This window comes from Perissodus microlepis, chromosome 16, assembly GCF_051167445.1.
Source record: "Perissodus microlepis isolate ML-2025 ecotype Zambia chromosome 16, ASM5116744v1, whole genome shotgun sequence".
In the NCBI taxonomy this organism is placed as follows: Eukaryota; Metazoa; Chordata; class Actinopteri; order Cichliformes; family Cichlidae; genus Perissodus; species Perissodus microlepis.
Window position 1 is genome coordinate 10,312,996 of NC_140476.1, and position 12,296 is coordinate 10,325,291.

Below are 12,296 nucleotides of genomic sequence, written 5' to 3' on the forward strand. Positions count from 1 at the left end.
CCTCCACCCACAGGACAGACCAAAACAAAATGTGAAAATCATTCCAAATGTAGGAAAAAAGGAAAAAAATAAGAAGGATTAAAATTAGAACACCGCCAAGGACCATAACTGCCATTGTCACCAGCTGACAAGAGAATCATAATGAAATTAGTGTAAAGGAAATAATTTGCAATCATTAGCACTCTGCACTACACATGTCTACATTTGCATGCACTAATCACACTAATCAACTACCTACATCAATATTACAAATACGACTGTTTTTATTATTTAACCTGTCACTTTTAAAGATAAACCCTCAAATAACTTTGTAGGTCCTCTCAGATCAACTCATTTATTGATGCGTCAAGCATCTCAGTCAGATTCAGGTCAGGACTTAAAGTAGGCCACTCGAATTTCTTCATTTAGTTTATCTTAAGCCATTCGGAGGTAAACTTGCTGGTGTGTTTTGGATTATTGCCTTGCTGCAGAACCCAACTGTGTTCCAGCTTGAGGTCACAAACAGATAGCCAGACATTCTCCTTCAGAATATTTTGGTAGATGGCAGAATTCATTGTTCAGTTTACCTTCATTTAGGTCCTGAGGCAGCAAAACAGCCCCAGACCATCACACTACCACCACCACCATATTTTGGTGATGGTCTTTCTGAAATGCTGTGTGACTTTTACACTGAATGTTATCAGACACGCACACTCCAAAAAGTTCAGCTTCTGTCCCATCAGTCCACAGAGTTATTTTTCTAAAAGTCTTGGGGATCATCAAGATGTTTTCTGGCAAAACTGAGACAAGCCTTCATTTTCCTTTTGCTCAGCAGTGGTTTTCATCTTGGAACACATTTTTGGCCAAACTCTTTCTTACTGACATTAACTGAAGCAAGTGAGGCCTGTTGTTCTTGGGTCTTTTGCGGTCTTCGCTGCGTCCTTGGGGTAATTTTGGTCAACTGGGCACTACTTGAAAGGTTCACGACGGTCTCGGGTTTTCGTCATTTGTGGACATTTTCGGCTTCTGGCAAAAGAGAAGGAAAACTTCCACTAGTAGCCAGTCACGTATCCCCCCCAACCAACAGAGGTTGAATTCCCAGGTGTGTGTTTTTTGTTGTTGAGCCAAAGGCAGTAATTAACAGGAGGCGTAGAGGAAGAGCAGATATTGTTAGGGGTGTAGATACAGCAGCTCTTTGCTCTGTACACTCACATGTTGTTACACTAAGAAGGTAACTGTGTTCTCTGATCATGGATAATGTGTCTAATGTAAGAAGTTTCATTCTGTCAGGATTTAATGAGACGATGAATTTCAGAGTGCCTCTCTTCACATTCACTTTACTGTATTACTGCATGATTTTATTTTTCAATATCTCTCTTGTGCTGCTTATTTTCTTGGATGAAAATCTGCACGAACCTATGTACATTTTCCTGAGTAGCTTTTGCATTAACACAATTTATGGGACCACAGGTTTCTACCCAAAATTCCTTTCAGATTTACTAAGGTCTTCTCAAACAATCTCATATGAAGGGTGCCTTTTACAAGCTTTTGTCATATATTCATTTGTCTGCTGTGATTTGTCCATTTTAGCTGTCATGGCCTTTGACAGGTATCTGGCTATATGTCGACCTCTGCACTACCACTCTTTCATGACTAAGAGGAGGCTCTCACAGCTGGTGTGTTTCTCCTGGCTGACACCTTTATGTATTTTTGCCATTAATGTCCTGCTAACATCAAGACTGAAGTTATGTGGTATAAACATTCGGAGAGTCTTATGTGTAAACTGGTTAATTGTTAAACTTGCTTGTCCTGAAGCTGAAACCTTTACAAACCAAATCGCAGCATATGCAACAGTTATCATTTATGTGTCTCATGGCTTTTTTATAATGTGGACTTACACACATCTCATTAAAACATGTGCGAGGTCCAGAGAGGACAGAGAAAAGTTTATGCAGACCTGCCTGCCCCACCTGACCTCTTTGATCACATTTATAGTTGTGATTGGTTTTCAGTCGATATATGTGCAATTTGAGTACACAGGTTTGAAAGTCTCAAAAACTTCATTACAGTTGAAATTCTCATCATTCCACTTTTTATGAACCCTCTCATATATGGATTCAAACTCACCAAAATACAAAACAGAATCTTGACTTTACTTAAATCTTACAAGAAACTAACTTACATCAAGTTTAGTTTTCTTAAAAAAACAAGAGTAAAATGCAGCATTTTCCTTAGAGTAAAGAATTTACTATGTGAGCTATTCTGTTGTAGATGACTTATAGGGACAGGCCACACTATGTTTTACTGTTTTTGACAAAGATCAATTGATAATGTTCCATGTTCTGTTTTCTCAGGAAATGTGACATCGAGTTTTGTATTTTTAGTTTTTATATTCTACCTTTTACTTCTTTTTTAATTTATGCACTTTGTAGATAAATGGTAATAGATATATAAAACAGCGTCTGTGGTTAATATTTCCTCCATGTTTCAGTCAGCAAAGCCTATGGCTCATCCCAGAGCAATAGCATTGACGTGCTCTTATAGATTATAATCATGCTAAAAGATCATCTCTTGTTGCTTACATATCTTCTTTTGCAGAATTTTAAAAACTTGCATCCATAATTCTCTGCACATTTACAAATTAATTATGTTATTATTGAATATTGATCAATCATCCATTATACAGCATGGAATCCAGTCACTCGCAACCCTGAACTAGATAGGCCAGTGGACTGATAGATGAGCCTTCATTTATTTTTCATCTTTAATTCTTTAATCCTATCTGTCTTATTATTTGAACTTAAGGTGTCGTTGTGTCTGACTCTAATCATCACATTCATTACAATGTAAATTTGTGTTGCTGTTTACAGTAGAGGGGTAGGAAGTACAATGCTATTCAAGTGAAAGCTATTTTAGCTACATTGTTACCTGTACATTGTTACATTGTACACTTATATCAAAAATCTAATCAGCTGTTGCATAAACCTTACATTGGGTGGTTGTATAATCAAGTTGTTGTGCACTTTAAATTAAATATTTAAAACATAAACAATAAAAACAAATAAAAAATGCAAAACTATGATAACACATGGGTTTTTCAGGTTTACCGAAAAACAAAATATGGAGCATTGATTTTTATCAAAAACTTGAGAGTAAAACCAAAAGTATATTGAGGGTCCACATGTCAACTATGCATTTTCTGGACACTAATCTCATGAACTACAATAGCTAACTGTTGTTTAGTAGCTTACGTTAAAAATATTGTTGCGGCCTAATAATCATGTTTTTCGGGCTCCGTGGTCTCTCAGCCTCAGACACATCACATACCAATGAAACATCTCAGTAAGCCAAACTAGATAAAATGAACATTTTGGCTTTTACTTTTATCAAACAATGCTGCATTAAGTTTCAAGCTGCTACTGACGTGGTTGCTAGGCAGCTTTTTAAGCTAATATTTGGCCTCAGCGGTCTTCTAGTGATCAGGTAAGCCAGACAGAGAGAGAGAGGATTGGCTAAGGCATAAGGTCTCAGAAGGTGAGGGAGAGGGAAAAAGTGAAGTACTCTTGTCTAATCTACTCAGTGCAATATACAGCATACATAAATGGAAAGCAGTAAAGAGCATACGATGTAAGTAGATGACAAAATTCACGTTTCTTAGTTTAGAACAAAATCTTAATCTTAACTAGGGCCCCAAAATGATTCACCCTGGTCCTAACAGCATTGTTAATCTAATGTGAATATCAGGGTTCGGCTGTGTCAGAAGAGCTGATCCACTCAATCATCAGTAATGCACATGTAAGAAAACTAGGTTTATCTGGTGTTTAATCAGGGAGCAAGGGTGTTTAATGCATTTTAACAGTTTTAGATTTCAGATTTCTCAATGAAAATGAACTGACCCGAAAACATACTACAATACTGCCCTTTACCAAGATTACAATTAAACGATCTATTTAATGTATTGATTTTGCTAAATTACGGAAATGATTATCTCACAGCAATCAATCAAATGCTAGAATATGCTTCAGTAAACTTTAGATTACTGGAATTGCACACATATTGGCTTTTGTATGCAATATATTATGTATACAGGACGTTGGGGTTCTGCATACACAGATGTCTTAAAAGAGTTCCTCCCTCAGTAGTTTGGACCTTTTTTGGAGGACTGACAGCATGTTTAACTACTATGTAAGAACACAGAAAAGATCCTCAAATACACTCACTGAACTTAGGCCTTGGCTTCCTTGGCTCCTTGATGTAATTATACTGTTACAGAAATGTTACCTGTGTGAGCTAATTAGATGATATCTTCCACTAGCAGAGTGGTACGGGCTGGACTTTGACCTTTCATCAGACAGAGAGCTGAGTCAAGCATTAAAGCTCAGGCTGACACTGGGCTGGACGATATTTTTCCACTTCGCTTTGTTTTTGGGAAAACAGGGTTTTTAACTGTGGTGAATCATCTTTAAAGTGACATTTTAAAAGATGGCTGACAAAGTTTTAATGGCTCACAGACACCATAAAGGTATGTTCCTGACTTATACTTTTATATGTCTTAAATGTATCCATACAACATTTGCAAGGCTGATTGATTTTAGTATATTAAATCCAATTTGTTCTATTTTCTTATTCTGTACATAATTCATTGCAGTTAAGAGAATTTCAGCATTTTGCATAGTTCAGAGGAAAGTTGTGAAACCATTGGGAGGGCTTTGTCTCACATCAGCTGCTTGCATGCCAGAGTTGTGGTAATTCTGTGTCCTCTCTGCTGGCAGAGAACAAACACATTCTCCAGGAGCTCAGGATTGTGCTCTTGGGACACGACTGGCTGGAGAAGAGTTTGACGGGAAACACTATCCTCGGCAGACAGATGTTTGACACCAGCAGAGACGTGAAGATGTGTGTTAAGAGACAAACTATTCTTGATGAAGGACTTAAAGTGGTTGTGGTCAGTACCCCTGAAAGATGGATTCACTATTCTGTCCAAGACCCCGGCCTGGTAAATATGAACACAGCAGCCTGCGTGGCCATGTGCCCACCGGGACCTCATGCTTTCCTCATGGTTATACCGATCAGCTCGCACAGAGGTCGGGAATGGACAGTAGAGGGACCTCTGGAGCAGTTAAATGACACCCTGTGGAGGAACACGATAGTAATATTCACGAGATATGAGCAGCTGAGAGGGATGTCTGTGGAGAGTTACATTGCAAAATACAAGTTTCTGAAAAGCCTTTTGGACAAATGCATGTATAGATACCACCTTTTAGATACAAGCACTTGGGGAGAAGATGATCCCACTCAGGTTAAAGAACTTTTGGAGAAGATTGATGCACTGGTTGAAGAAAATATAAAAGCAGGAGGAGTTGGTTATGTGACTAGAAATGACGAACTGTCCAGGATAACAGAGAGCCAAAGGAAAAAGGTGGAGGAGAGGGCGACTTTAAGGCGAATGAATGTGCATATGGTTAAAAGAACCCTCACATTTCTACTGGGTAAGCGTCACTTCATGCACCTATCATATTTGTTTTTTCAAGACATAATAATAATTGAACCAAAACAAAATGTGAAAATAAAAAAAAAAGTAGAAAAAAGAAAAATAAATCAAAATGATTTAAATTATACCCCCCTCCCAGGCCCATAACTGCCATCTTCACCAATTGTGAGGCATAACGGCATTAGTGGAAAGGGAAAAAAAATACAATCATTAGCACTCAGAGATTCAGTGATATTTATTTACACATATCAACATTTGCATTCAACAGACTAATCATCCATCCACCACAAACTGTGATGTTATTACTTATGTAGCTCAGAAAATTAGATCAGGTACAATCATTTTTATAATACTACAAACATTAATATTTGTAATATGATAAATTACCTGGACTAATTTCTCCTTAGCCCAAGTAAAACATTTTTGCTGTTGTCTCTGGTTCCAGGTGTTTCAGTGTGGTTGTACTTACTGTTTTATTTTGTTAGTCTTTTGTGTCATTTATATTATGTTCAGTTTTCTTTCCCCCATTTCTCCCTCTAGCTGTGTGTTTCTTCCTGCTCCTGTTTTCTCTCAGTTTGGATGTTTTAATCCTGATTCATGATTCACGGCAATAATGCTGTTTTTTGCGTGTTGAGACTCCTCTCAAGACTGCATTCGTCAGTGTTGCTTGTGCACTTTTCTTACCACGCTTTTCCCTTCTGGTCAACTTTCCATTAATATGCTTTGATTCTGTGGTTGTCTTTTTGTTTGTTTTTAATAAGAACAATGCAAATACTGCTTTAAATACCAAGAATCATTTAAATACATAAAATGCCAAAAGGTTTATTTAAATGTATGACACTAAATTAGATCATTTGAATGACAAAATTGCTCTTTACTGCTGGATGTGTTCATACACAACTTTATGCTAACAGTGTCATGATATCAAAATAAGTCAGGTATTCAAAGGTTTTCTTTGAATACCTGAAGCTGCTGAAAATCAGCTATTATGGTTTTACCAAGTACTAACAGTAGTAAAATCTCTAATGAAGGAAACTTCTCATTCAAACCAGCATTGTGGAAACATCTAAAATTCATCATTCTCATTTACCTGAAACAACTGCAAGATGGAAATATACATTTGCAAAGCTAACATCATTACCTAAATCTTGCATTTCTGCAATACAGGAGAGTTTCCCCCAATTTCAGCGCTTCGAATTCTGGTGGTGGGACCGAAGCAGGCTGGGAAAAGCTCAGCTGGAAACAATCTTGTTGGTGGTGAAGTCTTTGCTGTGGGACAGTCAACATCACAGGTCACTGAGAGGGAGGGTGGTGCTGGCAAACTGCAAATAACTGTTGTGGACACTCCAGGATGGCATGGACGATACTGTTCCGAGGACACTCCATGGGAAGTACAGGATCTAATTACTAGCACTGCATCCCCGTGGGCTCCTACTCCTCATGCTGTCCTGGTGGTTGTACGTGCCGATGAGACCTTCACTGAAACCGACAGAATTAGAGTGGAGGAACACTTAAGCTTGTTTGGTCTCTGGGTGTGGATGCGAAGTATTGTGTTGTTCACCTGGGGAGACAAACTGGGAGTCACTCCCATTGAGGAGCACATTGAAAGATGGCCAGCTCTGCAGCAGCTTGTGGACAAATGTGGAAACAGATATCATGTTTTTGATAACTTAAACAGGGTCGGAGACATCCAGGTTAGAGCACTACTGGAGAAGATTGAGGAGACGGTGGTGGAGAACGATGCCAGATACTTGGTACAGAGTTTCATGAATCTCCAGGAAAGCAACAAAAAGCTGGAAAAGAGCTCCAAAAAGACTGTGAGGCAACTGAAGAAGGTTAAAGCAGAGAATAATGTCCTGAGAAAGACAGTTGAGGAGAGGGAAAGGACAGTAGAAGATATGATCAAGATAGCTAAAGAGGAAGATGGACAGGTTCAGGCTTTGAAGGTGACAACAGAAGATGAGAAGGAGTGGTTAAAGAAAGATTATGAAGAAAAGATAAGCATTCTAAACACTGAAAACACTCAACTCAAGAAGGAAATTGTGGGAAAAGACAGGGTGATAAAAGAGCTGTGTGCAGTGAAAAGACATTTCATAAAGTCGACAAAGCAAAGGAGTGAAGGGGACAAAGAAAAGCTTGAGGAAAAGATGAAGGCGCAAGAGCAAGAAATTGCAGGCTTAAAGAAATTGTGTGTAAAGAAAGAAAAAGACACAGAGCAAATGCTGATGGATCACAGGCAAGAAGTGATGAAGCTCAAAGAGATGACTGAACAGCTGAAAAAAGAAAATGAAGATGCAAAGAAAATGTTGAAAGTGACGATCAGTAGGATGCAGAGGCACTACAAAGAGACGGAAACTAACGGGACAAATAAGATGAACACCGTGCACTTTAATAAAGGTGATCATGGAAAAACTGTGACAGACCTAAAGTTGCTGGAGGAACTTAGCAGAAGACCAAAATGGGCATTCACAATACCTTCAAATCATCATCGACATGTCATCAACCACTGTGAGTATGAGAAAGTGATCCTGAGTGTGGTTACACAATAATGAGTATACTCTGTAAGAACAATGTCAAAATGTCACTCATTAAGTTCCAGAAGCAGAGCAGAAGAGCCTGGCTGTGCCGGACAGTGGTGCCAATGTCCAGTACAAGGCGAGTAAAAATGGAGTTGACAGGCCAGTCCGACCATGATGAACGCACAAAACACTCTAGATAAGACTAAGTTTCTTTCATGTGAACACAAAGGTCTTTACAGCTTGTCTAAAATACATTCCTAAAGTTTTTCATGCATCTCAGCCTCATTTATATCCATAACACATCAGTTTGATTTATTTATTTGTGCATCATTTGAAGCATCAGAGTGGAACATGTATGACAATTCATTCGAATTACAATAAGGGTTAATTCACTGGGCCTCCCTAATTTAATGGCAATCAACCAGAAATAAGTTATGTAAATATTTCATGCTGGGTTGAGGTATTTGACTCCAAAAAATACAATTTATTTCACTAAATTCACATCACTTACTTGAAAAAGTTATTAAAAGTTTCAGGAATATTATACGCATCCAAAATGTTTCACAGATGCACTGTCATCAGGATTTTTTAGATGAAGATTTCAGAGCTGCTTTCCCATTTTCCCAAACTACTGCCCAAATCCATTTAAGTGTGTTTACTCCAATGCTACTACGTCCTTTACTTATTCTTGCAAAAATCAAGTATGCTAACATACTGTACTGGAATACAACCCACAGTGTATTAAATAACCGAAAGATTGCCTAGTAAAGTCCCTTTTTTCCCCCAACAGAAAGAGTCTGCAAACACAGCAAGCAGACATGAAGCAGGCTTGACTTCATCATGGCTCAGAGCTGGAGGTGCAGCCCTCGGAGCAGCAGCTGGAGTCTTTGTGGCCTCATCCAGGGTGGGCACAGGGATGAATGCCAGGTCAGCTGGCTGGGCTGCAGCTGGGGCTCTCCTGGGCAGCTTATTGGTCCAATAAATTAGATACCTGATTCAAGAGACCTAAGATCTATTATATGACCATGTTCAGTGTGCAGACAAAATATGGTCTTGGCTTCTACTGCTTTTGTGTTCTGTACGTGAAACTCAGTAACCCAAAGTGCATATATTTGTTTTTTTTAATGCCACATTGGAAATAATGTCAGCTGTACACTTTTATCTGCTGAATGTTAACAGCAACTGAGTAACTAGATGCAGATACCAAAATTATACTCACATCACAACAGTTTTTGTGCTTTATTTTGGCTTTGAATAACTGGTAGTTTGAACATATGTCCTCTGTATGGAAATAGCTGATAAAATAAAATAGTCATATATTATACAGGATATGGCACAAATGTTGGGGCATCTTAAACTGTCAGACTTTTAGAAGATTTTCTGCTCACCCAACTCTGTGCCTGAAAATTGTACGTTCCAAAGTTTGACTTATACAAGGTCTTTTTTCACACATGGAAATCTAAAGCAAGGTTTGAATTAATATGACTATCTCAAAAACTATTAAAGATAAAAGCCTGAAATTTTCCTTAGTCTTACTGATTCAGTTGTATGATAAGAATCTGAAGTCGCAGTTTCAGTAGTCTTGTGAAATGCAAAAAAATGTCACATGAAGTCTCCCATTAGCAGTAATAATAATAAGCAAATAATAAACCATTTTTCCAATATAATAGATAATTATTTAACTATAGCAGTAATAATATTCTACTGTACAACCAGGAAGGAGTGCAAAAAGGTGAAGATGCCCATGTAGAGTATGTTTTAATTTATGGAGGAATATGTTTTTTTTGTGTGTTTGTATTGTCTCTTAATACATTTCTGCAAAAAATATGAGTTGAAAGTTGAATCCAAATAGAACAAATAGTTTCCAGATGGCAGATTGGCATGTGGGAGGCTGATAATTCAGGGTATGTTTAAACCAGACCATCAAACCTATGAATCACTTAAAAAGACAGAAACAAAACAGAAACAAAAAATAGGTTATAGAAAAGTAAAAAAAAACAAACAAAACAAAAACTAGAGAAGTATAATATACATACATCTTGTAAATAAGATCCACACAGGTTTTTTTTATGCCATCTAGACTATTATCTTTTCATTATTATTTTTGTTCTTATCTTTTTGTTACTTACACAATCAGAGGTGTTGTCATAATAACATTATAATATTAGAAACTCGTTCAGGTGTTTATGAAGTTGTGTTTGGTATCATGTGGTGGTTCGTGCTTCTAATAAGGAAACCTGATCTCTGACACATGCCTGACAAAAATCCTATTGATGGAAAAAATGTTTTTCCAAGAACATTTTAAAATAAAATAGTAAAATAGTTCCTCAAACCCTTTTCCTTTCTATTTATGCTATGACACAAAAAAGCTTCAGTTAAAGACAATTGTTTTTAATTCTCTTACATTCCACATGTGTATTTGTGTGTCTATTTTCAATTTGATTTGCATACAGCAGCAGAAAAACATCTTGTACTTCATATAACAACAAATAATTTCAATAAAAATGAAAAATGAGCTGAAACAAATCCCCATTATTTCCCTGCATAAATGATGGGGCTCAGGGATGTATCCCTGACAAAATACTGAAACATGAAGTTGCACCCTGTTTTGTCACTGTCTATGAACAAAGAAATAATGAGAAAAACATTGAGTGATTAAACTTTATTAAAGTGGTTATTTTTGTTTACGGTAAACAAAACTCAGAATTTTATTTCGTATTTTGGTGAGTTTAAATCCATAAATGAGGGGATTCATAACTGGAGGGATGACGAGAAATTCAATAGCGATGAAGTTTTGGAGGCTTTGGGGTAAATCTGCAGATCCAAATCGCATATACATCAAATCAAAAACTATTACAATCAAAAATGTGATTAAAGAAGTCAGATGGGGCACACAGGTCTGCATAAACTTCGCCCTGTCCTCTTTGGACCTTACAGATGTTTTAATAAGATGCATGTACGTCCACATTATGAAAAACCCATGCGAAATATAAATGATAATTGTTGCATATGAAACAACACTATTTAAAAGGGTGTCTGTGTCAGAGCAAGCAAGTTTAACAATTACCCAGTTCACACAGAAGACCTTCTCAATTTTTGATCTGCATAAGGTCAGTCTTGATGTTAGCAGGATATTGATGGATAAAATGCATAAAGGAGTCAGCCAGGAGAAACACACCAGCTGTGAAAGCCTCCTCTTAGTCATGAAAGAGTGGTAGTGCAGAGGGCGACATATAGCCAGATACCTGTCAAAGGCCATAACAGCTAAAATGGACAAATCAGAGCAGGCAAATAAGTACATGATAACAGCTTGTAAAAGGCACCCTTCATAGGAGATGTGATGAAAAGATGACAGTAAGTCTGAAAGGAATTTTGGGTAGAAACCTGTGGACCCATAAAGTGCATTAATGCAAAAGGTACTAAGAAAAATGTACATAGGTTCATGGAGGTTTTCATCCAAGAAAATAAGCAGCACAAGAGAGATATTGAAAAACAAAATCACACAATAATGCAGTAAAGTTATTATGAAGAGGGGTACTCTGAAATTCATCGTGTCATTAAATCCTAATAGAACAAAACTTTTTACATTAGACACATTATCCATGATCAGAGAACTCAAATGCCTTATTATTTTAAAAATATGTGTGTTTGAGTATATGTGAGTGTACAGAAGACAGAGCTACTGCATCTACATCTCTATCATTGTCTGCTGTGCCTCTACACCTCCTCTTAATTATTGCCTTTTGTTCAACAACAAAACACACCTGGGAATTCAACCTCTCTTGATCTATTAAAAAAAAATCCCCTGAAAATCAACAAAGCAATACTCTGGGAAGTGACTATAATAAAAGTACCTTTTGAATTTACAGAAATAAATAATAATAAATGTGTTTTGGGTGTCTTAAAGGAAAATGTAAACAGAAGGCAAGATCCATTACAGTTTGCAACGATAGGGTACAGCTGATGTTATAAATAGCATGACATTTTTGTTTGATGGCCAAACCCGTGGCCACACTCTAAAGTCGGTAACTTTTGTATTTTCATTCTTCATTTGAACATAGTAATACATTTTAGTTGCCAATAACTTTATTGATTGGTTTGGATACATTTGTTCTATTTGTAAGCGCGCACATTTAGTTTACTTATGTATTCATACTACTTCATTTCTTTGATTTTTGACTAACCTTTGTCTTTTATTTCTTACCTGCTATCATCCCTGGGAGTTGCTGGACAAAAGATGGTAGCCAGGGTTTGAAACCATTAAATGCAAAGGAAGATAATTGGACCACACCACCGCTTCCTGCGGA

At 37.2% G+C, this 12,296-nt stretch overlaps 2 protein-coding genes and 1 pseudogene across 2 annotated transcripts; 2 read left to right on the forward strand and 1 right to left on the reverse strand.

Moving 5' to 3' along the window:
• The first annotated feature begins 963 nt into the window (after window positions 1–963).
• Window positions 964–2,342, forward strand: LOC146370416 (olfactory receptor 2G3-like; annotated as a pseudogene).
• Window positions 2,343–4,461: 2,119 nt separating this feature from the next.
• Window positions 4,462–8,971, forward strand: LOC146370417 (GTPase IMAP family member 8-like). The gene is made up of 5 exons (XM_084954488.1): window positions 4,462–4,501; window positions 4,752–5,468; window positions 6,638–7,978; window positions 8,064–8,125; window positions 8,780–8,971. The coding sequence occupies exons 1-5, from the start codon at window positions 4,462–4,464 to the stop codon at window positions 8,969–8,971; spliced, it is 2,352 nt and encodes a 783-aa protein (XP_084810614.1).
• Window positions 8,972–10,663: 1,692 nt separating this feature from the next.
• Window positions 10,664–11,602, reverse strand: LOC146370418 (olfactory receptor 4B13-like). The gene has a single exon (XM_084908312.1). The coding sequence runs from the start codon at window positions 11,591–11,593 to the stop codon at window positions 10,664–10,666; it is 930 nt and encodes a 309-aa protein (XP_084764438.1). The 5' UTR covers window positions 11,594–11,602.
• Between the last annotated feature and the right edge of the window lie 694 nt (window positions 11,603–12,296).

What these genes read in the sequence shown, in the direction of transcription:
- LOC146370417 (XM_084954488.1), top strand. Translation starts at nt 4,462, where the DNA reads ATGGCTGACAAAGTTTTAATGGCTCACAGACACCATAAAG. An exon ending in AACCCTCACATTTCTACTGG is followed by an intron (nt 5,469 to 6,637) that starts GTAAGCGTCACT and finishes TCTGCAATACAG; the next exon opens with GAGAGTTTCCCCCAATTTCA. An exon ending in GTGCCAATGTCCAGTACAAG is followed by an intron (nt 8,126 to 8,779) that starts GCGAGTAAAAAT and finishes TTCCCCCAACAG; the next exon opens with AAAGAGTCTGCAAACACAGC.
- LOC146370418 (XM_084908312.1), bottom strand. Translation starts at nt 11,593, where the DNA reads ATGGATAATGTGTCTAATGTAAAAAGTTTTGTTCTATTAGGATTTAAT.